The following is an 18,812-nucleotide window of genomic DNA, read 5'->3' as shown; positions in this document are numbered from 1 at the left end:
GGGGACAGACACAGAAATGCACACACACACAAGACTGATATCATTATCTCCTGGCAGAGATAATAAATGGAAGGTAGCCTATCTTATTTTACTCAGCTTGTCCAGAATCTAAGCTAAGTAACACCTGGTGACCATATGATCATTTACACAAGGCTACATCCAGGAGACATTGTTTAAAATATAATAATCATTAACAACCATGTGATGTTGTCTGGCCACCTTTAATTTCAAGAAATCACTTCATCACACCACAGGAGAGATGAGGGTGAATTATTTATTCTATTGTGATCACGAGCAAAATAATTCATGAGCAAGAAAACAATCTTGAGATCACGTCATTAATATTTTGTGGACTCAGCAGACCTTTTCTTTGTCACATGTTATTTTGTGATCAAAGGAAAAGTGAAAACAGACACATTTCAGTCTGATTTAGGAAGGCCAGACAGGACACACTTGTCACTAACTTTCTTGTGGGAATGTTTTGTCATCTCAATATCACAGCCTTACTATTCCTCATGACTATTAAATGGTTGTTCTGGAATAGATTGGTTATGACAGAATGAGAAGAAGACAAGTTTTCTAATGTGGACACAGAGAGACTGACATTCCAGCAGTTCCAACTTGACAGTTGGCCCTCATGAGAGTTAAACTCAGGACCAAAGCAGTTCTGTTGACTTTCTACTTTGGGTAATGGCATTATAACTTACAGAATATGAAAACAACGGTAATAGTAGGCAGCTGTATCCATTAATAGATGCAACACTGTGGGTGAACTTAAGTAGGCTTTGTCCCCGGTCAGTGGATCCATAATGCGTCGATGGACGCCCCGCCTCTTCCATCATGAATAAATAATCTACAGGTCGACACGTCTATTGGCTCTCTCCATCTGTCATCCGGCTCTGAGTTCACTTCAGAAAGACGAGCTGCGTGAAGATAGAATGAGTGAAATAGAGCGAAACGGGAAGTTAGGCGATTATGCTTTCAAATTAAAAGCATGAAATGTGAGAAATTTAAACTGTTCCTTCATAAACTTTAATATACATTAAATTGTATATTTTACTACTTTTGTCTATTTTCGTCAGTAGATTTCCCCTAAATTCACCAAAATTTGTAATACAAAATTGCCTTACTGTAAGTAATGAACTGGCAAAGATTTGTGGTCATATGTATAAGGTTTTAATTTTTTACCCTATACCTTATTTTACCTTACACCTTGCAAATGTATGAACTTTTATAATACATATACTGAATGTTTTTTCTCAGACTCTCTGAGAAATCTCCACTTCAGCAGCACATCGAACTTTCCACTTACATTCCTAATTATATTCTGAAGGTTTTTGCGGAGAGGTCTGTTCATATATCATCCATGGTCGCATTTATACAACACTTTATTGCTAACAACATGGCAAAAATAGATTTTTTTAATGACCGTTGACAGTATTTTCCTATTTATTACGCATATTCCCTCCATAAAAACGTGTGACTCTAAGATGTCAACAAAAACAAGAAATTTGAACACAGCTTTGTCCAATCTTAAGATTTATGTTCTGGGGGTTTATGCAAAGTAGCACATATCCCCTCCAAATGTTGACCCAAAAACTAATTTAGCGGTCATATGTTTTATTTTGAAAGATCTGCGCAGATATTGTGTTGTTTCGTTGTCGCTAACTTTCCAGTGGAAGTCGGAGAGCTTTAGAGCTTGAACTCAACAACAAGCCGTCTCCGGCTGGCCCATCACAGCCGGTTGTTCTTTTCTCTCCCCTCTCCCTCGTGTTTTTTAGGGAGTCCTTCTGTTTTTTCTCCCTCGCGCTCTGCCTGCAGTCACAGTGGGAGTGGGTGTGTCGACGCGGGCCAGTGCAGCCTCGTCGCTGCTTGTGCGCACTCTGAAAAAAAGAGGAAAAAAGTTGATGATGACTTTAGTGTGAAAGCGGCCCGCCTCGGAGCAGGCTAACCCGTCTAAGGAATGGCAGTCTGGACCAGAGCGGACAAAAACGGTCAACTGGACCTTCTGCTCCGGGACCGCTGGATCCGAGTGGCCGCAGAACTCACCCGAGAAACACTGACTTTAACGGCCGAGGCGGAGGCAACCGGGCACGGGGCGAATCACTGGGACTACAACAACTCTTCGGCGGGCCTGCGAAATGGCATGTCGAACGGAAACGACCCGGGAACAAGTCCGGGGAACCCTGGCCGCGGTCTGTCCCCGGGTCAAGACCAGGTCCAGAACCAGAACCAGGGGGAAGGGGCGCAGCGGCAGCCCAGGGCGCGGGGGTGTCAGCCGGGGTCAATACGACGGCAACTACGGTCCGAACAGCTCCGGAAAGTACCCGAATAACGGCACAAACTCTGAATTTGGAAGCCCCGGGTCCAGCTACGGCAGTCCCGGGTCCAGCTTCGGGTCGAGACAGGGCGAGGGTCCCGTCAGCCTGGACTGCTCCTCGGAGGCGGTGCGGAAAGTCCGAGTTGTCAAACAGGAGTCAGGCGGGCTGGGGATCAGTATCAAAGGTGGGCGCGAGAACCGGATGCCCATCCTCATCTCCAAGATCTTCCCGGGGCTCGCCGCCGACCAGAGCCGGGCTCTCCGGGTGGGCGACGCAATCCTGTCGGTGAATGGGAACGACCTCCGGGAGGCGACGCACGACCTGGCGGTCCAGGCGCTCAAGAAGGCGGGGAAAGAAGTGACGCTGGAGGGTAAGTTGGCCCACGCGAGGGCGAGGACTTGCAAAGGCCGAGATTGGACTCATGTGGTCCGGCTACACACCTCCTTGCATGACTCCCTTTTCATAGAAGTTATTGGCGGGTGCGGCAGTTGGGTTTGCTACTTTTACTTTTACTTTTAATAAATATACATAAACTCATATCCGCACGAGCCTAACCTGATCCTCAGACTCAGAAATCAGTCAGACTCAAACTTATAAAAAGAACAACAAATGTATTTATATATATAACAGTAGTTGCCCCAGTCCCCAGAACTGTAAGTGTAAACATTAAATACAATCATTTCTGAAGATGCTGTACTAACAATATAACAAGATAATGCATTCATCAGCACCTCACTATTGGTTCCTTTAAAATAAGAGCAGTAGGATGGACACTGCCATCACTAAAGCTTTGTGACCTTCATAGACACTCCACGCCTTCTGTGGGTTTAAACTTTCACCACACAAAAAAGCATTACTGCAACACCTTCATGATTCAACAGCAGACATACTGCCATAGAGCAGAGGGCTCACAGTCAAGGCTGATCTATGACCAGAGGAGGAGGAGCAGGGCTTAAATACAAATCAACAGAACAGAAAGCCTTTGATTAGTGTAACAGGAGAGTAACCACAGTTGTGGTCACAGTCCGAGGTTAGATACACGTACTCTGTATATTTGAATGGCTGTGGGTTGCTGAAGATAAAGAGGTCACTGTAAAAAAGACGCAGATGAGATTTGTCTCTGTGAGACAAATCTGATACTGTCCAGGAGAGAAAGCAGAAGTGTGTTAAAGTATAACTTTCCAAAAGAACAACATGTAAGGGTATAAAAAATCCCACCACGTAATAGATGGAATATTGTATTTGAAAAGATAAGTTAAGGTCCATATGGTCATAAAATGTGTTCTTACTGAATTTAGATGATGTATCAGTATATCAACATGTAATTCATGTTGGCCAGTGTCAGATTTAAGAAGTAATATCTGTAAGTAAGTCCAGTATAATTTTGAGGCTGGAATTAGCTTCTTTTTTAAATCTACTTTGTAGATTCTCAGTCTTGATTTTCATAGTTTATTGTCCAATATGACTGCAAAACAGAACATAATGAAACCACTGTGGCCTTTTAAATTAACCGCTTAATGACCTTAAATCATGGGGGCCCAAACTACAGCTCGGAGGGGGCCAACTGCGACCCGCTTCCCGTTTTCAAATGGATTTCAAATTTTAAGATAAACTAGGATATGGTTTGAGCAAATTTCTAATACATTTCTATTGAAGTCCAGTGTTCACTGCCATTTTTAACAACTCTTTGACCTACATTGAATAGTTGTCGGTGAAAACATTTACCTCAGTTGACTTTGTGACAGTGTTGGAGCCAAAAAGACAAAGGATAACGATGGACAGTGCCAGAAAATGTCAGAAACGTTGGGGAAAGTTAGTAGTTTTTTACAGAAGTAAAGGGGAAGTTTGTTTGCTTAATTTGCAAGGAATCATCAGTCCCAACATCCAGCAGCTAAAGAGCCAGATGTTTTTCTCAGGATGTGGTGGAGACCAAAACATTGCTAAAAGGAGGGTTAATATTGGACTTCAATTTGTCAGATTGCCACAAACCCAACTTCAAATGAATGTTGCTCTATATTACTTATTAACTTTCATTATCAAAAAACCTAAAAGTTTGCTTTTAAGTTCAGATGGAAGGACCATGATACATCCATAGTGACATATAGGTGCTGTAGATGGAGGAAGAGAAATGCGTTCACCAGGAGAAGAGTACTGGCCTCGTTATGGGACTGCACAGAGCTCCATGGAGATGAGTTGGGATCCCAAACTGCGCTGATATAGAACAGTTCCATCTTTAGAACAGTGGTAAAAGAGGGAATCGGAGGGAGAGAGTTCCACAAGAGCCCTGAGGGGTTTTTGGAAACTTCAGGCCAGGAACAGCTAAATGCAGCGTTTAATGGTTTGGAAACGAATGCCGGGTGAATACTGACGAGCAGGAATTGTACGAACGGATCAATGTGCGGCACATTTCCGCTCCAGACAAAACAGGGCCTTTTTTTTTTGCACCTCCCAAAATAAACCGAGGTGAATTGTCCTAGAATCTTTAAGCCCTCCACTGTGCTGAGAGGCTCTGTATCAACAAATGGTATCAACATCAGGTTTTCACCTGATCAGAAATGACTCCACATATTGTGTTTTAACAGTTTTTTATCAGATGGTTGATGGAGATCTCTACATATGCAGATGCTAACACATTATGTTACACAGTGGAAGAGTATAATTTAAAAACTATCGGGGAATTCAGAATTTTGCAACCATCATCGGTACAGAACATAATCATTTGCAGATACTCTTGGGGTGCAGACGGGAGGACGGGGGCCTCCCCTTCTGAAGAATGTGTCAGCTGCCTGTCACTGTTTGTCAGTTTGACAGTAGGGCAAGCACTGCTGTTTGTGGACCGGCTCCCTCCCCCCCCCTGTCTCTGTCTCTGTCTCCACTCCCACAGCTCTGAGAATGAAACAGAACGAGGCTGGAGTTTTCCAGGCCATTTTGCCGCGTACACAACACATAACCCCCCAGATATTCTCACAATTAGCTTAGGAGCCCCACATTCCTGACCTCCGCTTGCATGTGCACATTTAGGGCAAAGGTCAACACCGGCGGCAGCGGAGGCTTGGGTGGATCGTGCTGCTCCACACTTGGAAACACACTTTCAGGGTTTTTTATTGCTGGTTCTTGCATGAAGGAAGAGAGAAACACATAGTGAGAAGGTGATGGATGCAGCAGGCCATGTCATTAATAGGTTGTCAATATAATTTTGGCCCAAATATAAACACACGGCTATAAATATCCAGCATAATATCATTTGTCTTTTTTTACACCGGAAATCAACTAACTGGTATCAATCATGTCTGGTTATTCTCCGTTAAAGCTTCGCAGTACAAAGCTCGATTCCAGAGAGTCAAATTATCTTATTTAGGTTGATCCAATCTTCTTTGTTTGTATCCAAAATAGATAATCCTGTCAAGCAACACTAGATTATTAAACCTTCTTCAATAATATCAGAGATGTCCTTAAAGAGAGAACTAGTTCAATCAATCAAGTTTGATTTATATAGCACCTTTCAAACAACCAAATGCCATTCACAGTGCTCTACAAATGATTAACAATACGTCAAAAAATGATGAAAACAGAGGGAAGATGAACTCACTAATGCACACCAAATGAAGTAAAAAAAATAATTAAATTAATAAAATACAATACTGAATAAACTGATCATGGTAAAAGAGTAAAAGATTATAGCCAAATTGAATCATGTTTGGTTAATTTTGTTCTGTTAATTAAAATATTAAAACTGACTCATACTAGTTGTACTGCAATTCTTAATCAAGGCAAATCACTTGTTATGATGATGGATTATATTTATTTGTTTGCCATAGACAAACGTTTTCTTGCCATGCAGGCATGTAGGCTTTCATCTTCAGGCTGAGCAATATATCAATATTATATCAATATAGTGATATGGGACTAGATACTGTCTTCAATTTTGTAAGTGTTGTATGTTCCTGCTTTTAACGGCTGAATTACAGTTAAGTCATGATATTTTCTGAATTCACCACACTGTTCTCGCTGTTCTATTATTTGACTTTACACACTTAGCCATAAATCCACATTACTGATGATTATTCATCAAAAATCTTATTTTAACCACCCGACAATATCCCTGCAATATCGACATGAAGGTATTTGGTAAAAAATATCATGATATATCTCCCTGCCCTATTCAGACTTAAGGTTTGTTGGCCATTGGATTGAATGAATATGAGTTATTTTGCCGCATTAACACATGACATATCCCAGACTGACACACTGCTGGTTAATCCCCCTCACCAGCTGACTGACATAATATCCCATATGTCCAAATGATTAGTTGAGGCTGGTGTCTCATTGGGTTATCCTGCTGGTTGGTGGAAGGAGCCCTTTGTGTGGGTAATTGGAGGACTAAATACAGCACATACCAGACACAGGGGCCATTGACCAAAACGGGGACACTCCTGACGGGGAGCGCTTCTTTTCTTTTGTTCAGAAGGCCAACACCAGCTGACCCTCTGCTCACCGTGTCCCTCTGCCACGGGGCCTGTGAGTCTGCACTGCCTCAAATAGGCCAAGACAGTCCGTCAGCTCTGTCTCAGTATGAGCGCCGATGTCCATCCGCAGATATCTCTCTGGTGTCCAGCCAGGGAATTTAAAATGGACTCCTAGAATGTGAAAGAAACGGACTAGTTTGCACTAGTTTGCAACTAACTTTATACTTGTTAGTACTAAATATATTCATACATGAAAGACAAATTATTGCTCCGTGGAGTCAGCTAATTACTTTTAATCCTGTCTGAGGATGGAATCAAAAATACCAACACAAATTCAACTAAATTAAAATCTGCAATATTTAAATGGTTTCAAACAACAGTTATCTTAAGACACAAGTCTTACTTAAAGGGTCAGTTCACCCAATTTTACACGACATACTCAATTTGACATCAGACTTAGTATGAAGAGTATGGTAGCGTACCATTTTGATTTCGCATGGATCAGTAATACATATAGTGTTTTAATGATTCCGTCTCAGATTTCTGAGAACGCACGGTGCTCAAACTATGGAAAAATGTTTAGAGTCAAAGGGACCATTTCTTCTTTAAAAAGAACTCAATGAAAACGGTTCACAGTGAAGTAAGAGAATTACCCTGAGAAACCAGATCAATGTTTCTGTTGTCAGTTTTCATTGCTTTAATTCCATTAAGCTTATCAGCTTAGCTAGCAGCTGAGCAAAGGCGGAAGATCAGAGCTAAAAGTAAAGTGAGTATTGGACTTGTTTTATTTGTTGGCAGACACACAACTCCAAATGTATGCTAATATTCCTCTCTATCTGCTTTATGTGTACTGTTTGCTAACACAACTTTAACAGGTGATAATATGTCAAACAAGCTTGTTGTGGAGTTATACTTCCTCATAGACAGGAAATAAAAAAAAAAGATTACTTAAACTTTAAGGCAAGACACTACAGGCAAAAACAGTGGTTTCTTTAATCAATTTTGAGACCCTTGGTTCCATATCAGGTCTCCTTTCAGACTAGTAGTAAGAAAACATCCAAAATACACATTGAGCTGTTTATTTTTACTACTTTGTCTGTTTTTTGTGATGTAGATTTCTAAGATAATGCCTCTTTTGCATATTTAAACATAATATTTCAGACAACTTAAAAAAAAGTAATTGTCTTAATGTTAGTCATAAAATGGTGACGTTTCATTCTGATATCTATTAGTTCAATCTTTACCGTATCTCAGACTGAGGTCCAGAAATCTTTACTTCAGAAGCACTGAACTTTCCACTTTCATTCTTATTTTGAAGTTTTTTTTTTGTTCATATATCATTCATAGCCCTATATATACAATATTTTAAAAGTAGAAACATGGAGAAAATTGATTTTAAAAGGCTCTTGACAGTATTTTCATATATATGGAGTAATACAAGGAGATATCTCCAAAAACTTTGATTCTAATATGTCAACAAAATGAAACACAATTTTGAACCTGGCTTTATCCAATGTTCAGATTTTTTGTTTTGGAAATGTATGAAAATTAGCATATATTTAATAAAATAATGGTCAATTCGAATATTTAAACATAGAATTTCAGAAAAGTTGGGTAAGTAATCCTTTAGGGAAATTTCATGGCCATGCAATAGAAACAACTAATTTGTTTACCCTATTTGCCTGTCCCCTTAAGCTAAAGAGAGTATAGTTTAGTAAGATTTTAGTATTTATGTTGTTACTGTGGCGTTGTTATGATGGATGCTCTGTGAGCTGCTTTAACCAGCTGTCCTGTAGTTGAGCAAAGTGGAAACTGGCTCAGAAGTAGCATTCATTTGCCGCCAGGGAGAAACATCTGGTCTCCCACAGAGCGGATTTCACTTGGTGCATCACCCTTTTGAACCTAAATACTCTGAACATTTGAAACAGAGCGTTATGTAATGAAACCAAGTGTTTCTAGAAGAGATGATAAACACTGTGAAGTAAGGTAGTTTAGCTCAAATCTAATTAAACCTTAAGGGTTGCATATAAACATTAGTTAATGTATTTTTTTTGTGACTGAGATTTGTCATATGATGTAGATTATAACGTTTTTGGCCACTCAACAAACAAGACAAGAAACCATTGAACGCCTCTATGAGCGATGAATTATGAGTCATTGTAATAGTTGTATCCGGTAGGGATATTAGTGACAACACCCTCTTCTGAAAAAAAATTCAAAGTGAATTGTATGTTTTCGTAAGAATAAAATTCGAATGTCATGAATGTATTTTCCAAAAAATTATTGATTTCTTAGACAAGAATAAATTATAAAATCCACATATTAATCAATAATCAAATTAACTGTAAGTTGCAACCCTAATTTACAGCCACAAAATTAGAGAAGAAATAGCTTAATTAATTCAACCTGCACCGTGTTGCGTCTCACTCTCTAACAGACTTTTATTGGCCCCGTTAACTTTGAGTATAAAGACTGTTAACCTAAGACCCGTATCCTGTGTCAGGTAGGAAGGTGAGTCTTATCGAGTCTCCTAGTTTGTAAAACTTTACGGGGCTTGACATTAAAGATTTTAAGGAAAGCAACTGAGATGTTTCACTTGCAAGATAGACAAAACTTATTGCCTGAAAATGGAAAATATAGAGTGATTTGGACAATTTATCGCAGATAAAAAATAATACATTCTAAATGTTATCCTTTAATTTTGTTATTGACAACTATAGTGGTTATTTGCATAAAACACACTATTCGAATTAGCAATAAATAAAAAATGATGTATTTTATTTTAATATTTGGTGGGCATTAGTAGTTTTAATGTTGTATTATAAGATGCTTAAAGCTTGTGTTAGGAAGGTAGACAATAACATATATTTTGTATTAGTGTGAAAACGTCTCCTTCAAACAACTGGATTTATTTAGGTTCTAGCCCCAAATTACATTTTACACGATTACATATGAAATGTAATCTGCCCATTACTTATTTTTACTGTTTGGAACTTGAATGCGCCGTAATGTAACATCGTGGAACCTCTGTACATTAGCTGTTAGCTCCGTTGAGAGCATCACTGTGCTAATACGGTGTGCTATCGACAGAAGAGGCGTTCACTGTGATTTATCTGAGCGGCATGATAGGAATGAATTACAATACGTGTCTGGTAAAGTTAGTTGCCAAAATGCTGCTATGCTGTTAGCTCCGTCATTTAGCCAAGCAGAATCATGCTTCCAACCAGCTGCTTACAACGTTAACTATCGTTAGCTCCCTTCTTGTCGATTTAAACTGATTTGTTCACAATCTAGCATTATCGAGGAATCAGCTACTAGAAATTATTAATGCCGACCTCTCGATCGCATATTTTTACTGAAGCCCTGCTCCACCATAGCAGAAAGCATCCAGCTTTTCCTCCCTGTGGGGACATTTGTAATCTTTAACAGCCACTACAGTAGAGAATGATGAATGTGATTATTTTTTGTCCATAATCTCCTTTATCCTTTGTAGAAAGTTGACACACATTAAAATACACATACACTGGACGCACTGGCCTTTAGAAAACTGACTTATGTAATTTCATGGTGTTGCAGATAAACACACTTGAGTGTTCACATTTCAACAGTGTGATTTCCCAAAGGCTTCTCCTCTGATTCAGGTGAGAGGACAACAAAGAGGAGGGAGCAGGTGTGACTCTGAGTTTAAGGGATCAAGGGAATACTTGATTCCGGTTGTGATCTCTGTGTTAGAGATAGTTTGTCCTTAATAGAGAGATGCAGGGTTGATGTATTTGTGTAGGCCAACCAGGAAGTTAGCATCACACTGGTTCCCTCGATCCATTCTGGATTATTGTAGAAAATGAGCTGTGGCAAATAAACATTTATGATACTTGAACACCACTTTTATGATTTTTGAAGCGTGAACGCAATTGCTAAAGGTAAAAAGCTAACGTTAGTGTATAAAGGAACCAACTACTATCACATAACCTAAAGGAGGACTAGTGTTCTAGTGACGACATCTCAAGGACACGTAAAAGCTTCAAAATTCATGAGTGGGGTATTGATGTATATATATCGTAGAACAAAACCTTAAAATCTCTTAAGCTAGTTTTTACTATAGACCTTATTTCAGGCATCGAACCACAAATCCATTCAAAAAAACATTGACTTTGAGACGAAAGAACAGGAAGTGCTGATTCATATCCGGTTTTGGACTCATTGTGTGTGCGATTATATATACAGTCTTATGAATTATATTTGCTCAGGGTTTTGCGGGTCATTTAGTCATTCATGCCATAAAATAGTCACCGGTGACAAATTTGAAGAGATCCAGATTAATATAGTTGTCCTGATTATATGAATCAATTCATATTGAGGATTTCTCGATACAGAAGTTTATAGTTAGTCTGAAGTAGGCCCTCGTTCATTTTTAATTTTATTTCTGATAGCTGTAATATTGATACTTGTTTTTGGGCAAAGAGCTAGAGAGGAGATATACCTTTCTAAAATGTTACGTTTGTACTTGAGCTAACATTAGCAGAGGACATAAGCACATCATAAACTAGCGTTAGCACGTCTATGCTACGCTAGCTACTGAAGGTATACTGAATGTGTGCTTTTACATTTTTGTAACGGTGAATAATGACCTACCGGGCTTTACAGGTACAATGTTTATCCTTAATTTCATTTTTTATGTCTTGCTCTCCAGGTGATGTGGTGGTTCACCGTGATCTGTAGCTTTAGCTTCTATCTTTATCTTTTTAACATGTTTTAACTGCTGAATCAGTTTAACATCCTGGATTTATCCTTCAAACACATATTGTAGACCCTTCTGTCTGCTTCTCTCTGAAATCACTTGTTTTTTCAAAAATGATTCAGGGAGTGCAGTTAGTGACAGTGTGGGCTCCATGGCAATGTAGCTCTGTCGGCTTAGTGGAGTATCAACAAGGGGCAGGATTTAGCAATTTCGACCATACAACAAGCACTACTGACTCTTGACACTGATCCCTTCAGGGTCCCAGGTATTGTTCATGTCGTCTTGCTGTCACACTGTCATGGCTTACTGGGACACTTGAATAGAAAACAGCCATCATTAATGTTATTAGTAACATCTGTGCTTTTGATATTGATCTGCCCTCTTACATTGGCTTTTACAAGTCACATTTTTTGTCTTTGGTAGTATCAATATATATACAGCGGGTATGTATATATATATATATATATATATATATATATATATATATATATATATGCTCTGAAATCAGATTTTCTGTTGATCAACTAATACATTTTTCAACTACTCTTTTCAACTCTATAACTAACTATAAGTACAAGTATTAAATGGTTTGAACCAGAGAAATGAACAGTAAAATCCTTAAACATGTTCATAATGCTATTGTGAATGTGTCTTCACATGTGGATAACAGAGGAGGGACCCCATGAGGACATGTATCCCACCACACACACACACTAACACACACACATTCTGACATACTGTTCTCATTAGGTTTCTGGCACAAAGGGACTTTGAGGGAGGGGGTAAGTGAAGGAGAAATAAAGAAAGAGGGAGCGGACAGAAGATCAAGAAGGAAAAGACAGAGGTAGGAGTTTATGAGAGGTAAGGGAAAGGATGGAGGAAAGGGATGAAGAAAATGAGAGATAGGTGGACAGCTCAAGAGACGGAGGCCTGTCGATAGAGTAGAAAGGAGGGAGGAGAGTGAGAGAGAAGCGAGTGAGGAGAGAGCAGCAGGCCAAACCACAGGGGAATTTCTGGGCAGTTTTGGGGGAAAATACAGAGGCTGGGGTCTGACTGCCTCACTCCCTGCTCTGCAAGCTATTATTTCGTTATTTTGGCCATGCCATGAGATGATTGTGTGTGTGTGTGTGTGTGTGTGTGTGTGTGTGTGTGTGTGTGTGTGTGTGTGTGTGTGTGTGTGTGTGTGTGTGTGTGTGTGTGTGTGTGTGTGTGTGTGTGTGTGTGTGTGTGTGTGTGTGTGTGTGTGTGTGGTGAGAGACGAGAGTGGAAGGCGGGTAGTTTCTTGGATAGCTTTTCACCACGACTAACACCACAATCAAATATGTGTCGAGTCAGACTCTTCTGCCTTTTGCACTCCTCCTCTTCTACATGTAAAAATTTTTTTTTTCTTCTGTCCGTCCTCCTCTTGCCTGTTTTCCTCTCTCCCTCTGTTGCTGCAACCAGAGGTGTGAAGGGTATGGTGTCTTTATCATACATCAACCAGAACATTTTTACAAAAATATAAATATATTTATACTAAATATACGTATTTTAATCAATATTTTGTGTTAAATCGTTGATTTTTCAGTATTTTGGGCAAATTTTGGATTTGCAAACATTTTTTTTTATTGTTGTTGGTGAAACGAGGTTGTGATTAAAATGTATTAACGTTTATCCAAAAGTTTTATCTGCTGTTGAGCTGAATCTGATTTGCGAGACCAAACTGAAAGATGTGGTCATTTTTTAAATTAATTTAATCATTTTAGAATCAATATTTTTATTTCTTTGGCATTAATAAATTTTAAGCACATCTATACTACGTTATTTTGATTGCAGTGTCTATAATTTTACTGTCAACCCTTATTTATTTATTTATTTATTTATTTCAGTGTGGAATATTTTGTACTCAAATGTTTTCAGTTGGTTGCATTATAAAGACACAGAGGTAACCCAACAGAAGGGAGGCAGAACAGCTGGCCTAATGGGATGTTGGTTGGCATGTCTGGGGAATCTCCTTTTCACACATTTTTGTCGATGCATACACAGAGGCAAAAGTGTGTGAGCACACACACATACACGTTGAGCCAGTAGTCCTCTGTGTACAGACCTAATTAGAAGCAGAAGTGGAGCTGAGTGAAAGGCCCGACAGAACTAATGACTTCATTTTACAGCACCAAAGTAAGAAGAGATAGTGAGATGTGATGCCAGCAGGAAGCACTAAATCTGTCTGTGAGGATGGAAAGGGCCAAAAAAGCATTTTATCTCAGATTTAGAGACTGTGAAGAAGATGAGTTATTATCTAGTGGGAAAATGGAGACAATGTAGCCGTTAGAAAAGGGACAATTGATAACCCTGTGGTGTGTGGAGCATCTCAGCTGTTAGGAGAGGCTACATCCCATGACGAAGGATCTGTTTTCTGTGGCTACATCAAAGACTGCGACCGCTCACAGCCCTTTCATTTAGCCAAACAAAACTTGAATAGGAGCAGATGTACAGTGGTCCACACTGCCAACAACACATTACACAACAGAGCATTCACGAGCTCCACGGCAGCAGAACATTTTTGTTGTTTGTGGAGTTATCTTACAACATAAACTGAAAGATATGATAATAACCTTTTTGCAAATATTATTTTAAAATCATAGAGCCAGAGAAATGGAGAAAATTGTGGACGAGTTTGTCAGCACCTTATTTATGGTGTCACATTTAGAGACTTTCCGATATCATTTTTTCCTTCCTGATGCTAATTCCGATACGTGAACTTGCATAGCGGCCGATACCGAGTACCGTTACGATACCGTTGTGTTAAAAACAAAATGCAATCTTTTTTTCTGAATGGAGCTTAAAAGCATCATAATGTAACTCAGTGGAACCCCTGTAAACGTTAGTTAGGAAATCATCAGCTGGAGGTTGCCAACCAACAATTTCAGAAAATCCAGTGGCAATATTTATGAATTCTGAAAAACTAACCAACTCTTCATATGAAGTTTGTAAGTGCTCACTCTTAACAATGATGATGGCCTGCTTTCACGTTCCCCTTTACAGAAAACAACCATCATTGTGAAACTCCCTGCCTGTAATGGGAAACGACTTGTTCCCATATCCTCTTTCCCTGTGCCGCTGATTAGAAGGCTTGTTCTGTAAAACATTAACATGTATGCACATGCAGCTTTCAGTTCTACTCTATTTTTCTCAAATTAGTCTGTACGTAGTTAAAGTAGCCATAGCTCAGTTAGGACTGACATTAAATAGATGGCTGCGGAGAGTGTAGGTGTACCGTGTATGTGTTATGTCTCATGGGTATAACTTTCCAGACATCGTTTTCAAACAAAGTTCGTGACCTTTAGATATTTACATACACAAATAATGTGATGAATTTTGCATCTACCACATATTGAGCTAATTTACCAGGCACAGATATTAGAAATGAACGTCACAAGCCTGCATTTGATTTCATATGTGGAGAGGTTATTTTACTACAATGGGGTCCCACAGGGAGCCACTCTGGGTCCTTTACTTCTTTTCTCAGTACACTTGATTATGCAGTATCATCACTTTTGTCATTGCCTGTTGCATGTTGGTCATCATGCTCAATCACAGAATCACATATGCCGTGACTGAATTTGCATAATCATGACTCAATCTCAATTTTATGCGAATAAGGTCCATACATCGCAAAACACGGTGGATCGAGAAACTAAGATCAAAGTGTCAAACTAGGCAGAGCTGATCAAATAAGAATCCAGATCTGGTTAGTGCTTTGTTTATATCTCACCTAAAAGGTTTTCAGAAACATAATTTAGTGTACTGTTTAGCCGTAAAATGAGAATGTTTGCGATCCAGCCACCATGTTGAAACCAACTGAATCAAAACCAAGCATTGTCCACAGGAAGGAGAAAGCCGGAGCATTTTGGGTTCTACCACGTTCTTCTGTTTGTTTACTGCATTTTTTTTATCTCCACCATCATAACAGGCTGGATCTGATGAGGCGGTCTGGGATCAGCAAACTCAAAACCTTCCCCTCCCCCCTACTGTTGGAAAAATCACAGCCAATGTATTTCATTGATAAAATCGACATATTACATTCGAGGCTAGGACGAAGATTGCCTGGTCAGGATCAGTTATGATTTCAAATCCCTTAATTTTCTTAAGCTTTTTAAAATTCTCGTTTTTCTCTTTGCTGATAATGCCCCAGTATCTATCTACCTAACTCACTGCCAAACTTTGCCTGTGAAAATGTAAACATAGGGTGCCGTTAATCTTAGCAGTGAATCGGACCCAGTGGCGTTAAGAACAGCTTAATAGCAATAGACAATCTTCTCGCTGATGATCTTGTTTACTTATGTAGGTCATAAGGAGGATTCAGTATTACATTTAGGCTGTTTCATAACCAGTTATAAACAGTCCTCACAGTAACTTTAAGGTTTTGGGCAGCAGTAGTAAATTTGACATTTGCTAGGATTGATTATTTCTTCATTCCCTGTAAACTACATCCCAGTTCTTAATACAGTGTGGTCATTAACGTTGAGACAGTTTTATGAGGAGGATCATTACTACTTTTGCAAACAACTGCAGACCTGTGAACAGAGGACGTGAACACCGTACAGGGATGCTCTGGAGCAGTTCATCTGATATGTGAAGATATAAACATGCACAACCACAGAAGCCCCGGGTCTGCGCTGTGGACGGAAATACCTCGGTAGAACATCTCTGCGGCAAATCAAATTATTAGGCTGAAAGTGAAGCTTCGCAGCAGAGACATCCTCTTCAGTACGATCCTCAGACATGAACATGGGCATTCAGGAATGCTCTCACACTCACTCACTTACCCAAAACCACTTACGTCTGCAGAAATGATCCCAGACCTTGTCTGAGCGGGCGTAGCATTTGTCAGGGCCGCTGAAACAGGCCTTTTGATTTCTTGGCCGGTTGCCTCTGCGTTACTACCAGCCCCGCCTTTAACTCTTGAGTCATACACAGTGTAATGTACACACACGAAGCATGCAGGGAGTCATGCGTCGCCTCTCCCCCTCTTAAGTTCACTCATGAACTGTGTTTGCTGAGCTCATTCTAGAGACACACGCTCACACACGGCAAACCTAATGTCCAGGTCGTCATTAGTAGGGATGGGTATCGTTAGGTTTTTATCGATACTAGTACTACTATCGATACTGCTTATCGGTTCGGTTCCTTATCGATACTACTTATCGGCTCTTTTTAATTATTTTGTGTGAAAAAAATGACAATTAATTAAAAAAGAATGACATTGCTTTATTAAAAGCTGCTAGTCTGTGTTGTAATGAGTTAGTGTTATAACTTATAACACTAACTTATAACAACACAGCTGCTCCCCTTATTAATAACTATGCATCAAACAACTCAATATACACTGACTGACTTGTTACCCAAATCCCTTTGACTCCACTGTTGAGAATGGGTGCAGGCCTTTCACAATAAACTGTGTAACTGTGACACTCGTTCAGCCTCTCCTGTGTCAAACATTTCCAAAATACAGGCACAGCTTGATAATCAGCTCAGCGATTAGCTTTCATTTATTAGCCAGCTCTTATGATCATACTCCGTATGACATCGCTAACGTAATCTGCAGTGGACGAGGATGGACTGCTAGCAAAACAGAAAACATTTCAGCACATTTATGTTATGTGTGTTTGCCAAATGTTTTGACAGATTGCTGGTGTTTCCTCCGGTACTTTTGAGGGTTTTGTTGTTGTTATTGATACCCCGCCTATTTACTACTTTCTTATCGGTTCCGGTTTAGAACCGGGTATCGGGGGGGCATCCCTAGTCATTAGAGAGTGACATCACCTCTTGAGAGTCGGGTTTCATATAAGGACCGACGGTCCAACACACACACACACATATCCAGACAATCTATTTCAATTGTTGTATTCACTCTCACACGAGTAGAATGTGACGTTGTGCATCGGAGAAAACGGAGAAGATGAAGTGGGCACTTGCGCGGGAGGATAAAAGAGTGCAACGGGGGCTTGCAGGACCAAATTTGGAAAGTGAATCCATCACTTCGGAGCCGACCCGCCAAGCTCACAGCTGTACGGCCAAGTCCACTCGTATTTTCCAAGATAATTTCACACAGGGGACCACTATGTCCTTTTAAGACCTATTGGAAGATAGCAGGAACTGTTTACATTCCGAGTTCTTGGCCGTAACGTGACCAGTATTCTTCCCATCCGAATAACTTGTCGAATGAATAATGAGGTACCATTTAAACTTCAGCTTGGACAAAACACAAGATCTGTTTTCTGTCCCACTTGAATTTACAAGCTCAGTGCCGACAGAATCGAGCCACAGCTTTCTGCAACCGTGTTTTTGAAAAGTCTCACCCCAACCGGGGCCCCAAAGTGTATTTAAAAGCAGATTAAGGGCCGCCTTCTTCCAGAAAAACTTCCCAGAGTGTTTCCTTATGGCCTGCTTTTACGGCTGGCCGCACCATATATCCTGAGTGACTGGGTGTTATTGGGCGGAATCCCACTGACGGTCAAAACTATCAACACGCTGTTTCCTTCAAGATCCGTGGATGTTTAACAGCTGTCCTAACAAACTACTCCAACCTGACGTGTTTATTCTACTACCATAAGACTTATATCTTTGGATCTCACATATTTGTAAAGGGTTTTTGCTTGATTTGGCCGGTTCAGAGGAGGATTGTTGTACCTAGGAAAAACTTATTGGATTCACTGTCACTCTCATTCTTTTGTAGCTTTACAAAATTAGGCTTCTTCCATTTCGGCTTGGGACATTATAAACAATTTAATGTCACGATCATCCTGGCCAAAAGTAATTACGATTAACAATATTATTCCGATGATCATCATAATATGCTTAAAACTCTTAAAATGACACAAAAAAATACTGGAATCATTGTATTTCACATTTTTTTTTTTTTAAATATCACAGATAGAGCATCTTTTTTAATGAACATCGTTGTTAGTGGGAAAAACAAACACGATGGAAGTGGCTAACGAGTGAGCCACCTCGCTTCCTTCTCGGCCCTGTTGAGAGTTACACATGAGGAGTAACGGATATCTGGATCGGTTAGCAAGCTACATGTGTTCTTTTGTTCCCAGGCGGCAACCAACGGTTCTGCTGGTGGGAGCCAATGCAGTCTTAAAAGTTCTCTCTAACTTTCACCAGACGCCATCTCCTCTGATTGTATAGAAGTCTATGAGAAAATGACTCTACTCTCTTGATTTATTCCCTCAGTAAACATTGTAAACATGAGTTTATGGTCTCAATCTTTAATTTCAAGTCTTATTCAAAACAGCATGA

General features: G+C 39.8%; 1 protein-coding gene across 1 annotated transcript in view; it reads left to right on the top strand.

The window, feature by feature from the left end:
* Positions 1–1,272: 1,272 nt before the first annotated feature.
* The window catches only part of sntb2 (syntrophin, beta 2), a 30,454-nt gene continuing 12,914 nt past the window's right edge, over positions 1,273–18,812 (top strand). Inside the window, 2 exon segments of the mRNA XM_054620607.1 lie at positions 1,273–2,235; positions 2,237–2,691. Of these exon segments, the coding sequence (XP_054476582.1) occupies positions 1,964–2,235; positions 2,237–2,691 (727 nt within the window). The 5' untranslated portion in view covers positions 1,273–1,963.

The sequence above is a fragment of the Anoplopoma fimbria genome, chromosome 19 (genome assembly GCF_027596085.1).
Source record: "Anoplopoma fimbria isolate UVic2021 breed Golden Eagle Sablefish chromosome 19, Afim_UVic_2022, whole genome shotgun sequence".
NCBI classification, from domain to species: Eukaryota; Metazoa; Chordata; class Actinopteri; order Perciformes; family Anoplopomatidae; genus Anoplopoma; species Anoplopoma fimbria.
This window is presented reverse-complemented; position numbering and strand designations above follow the sequence as displayed.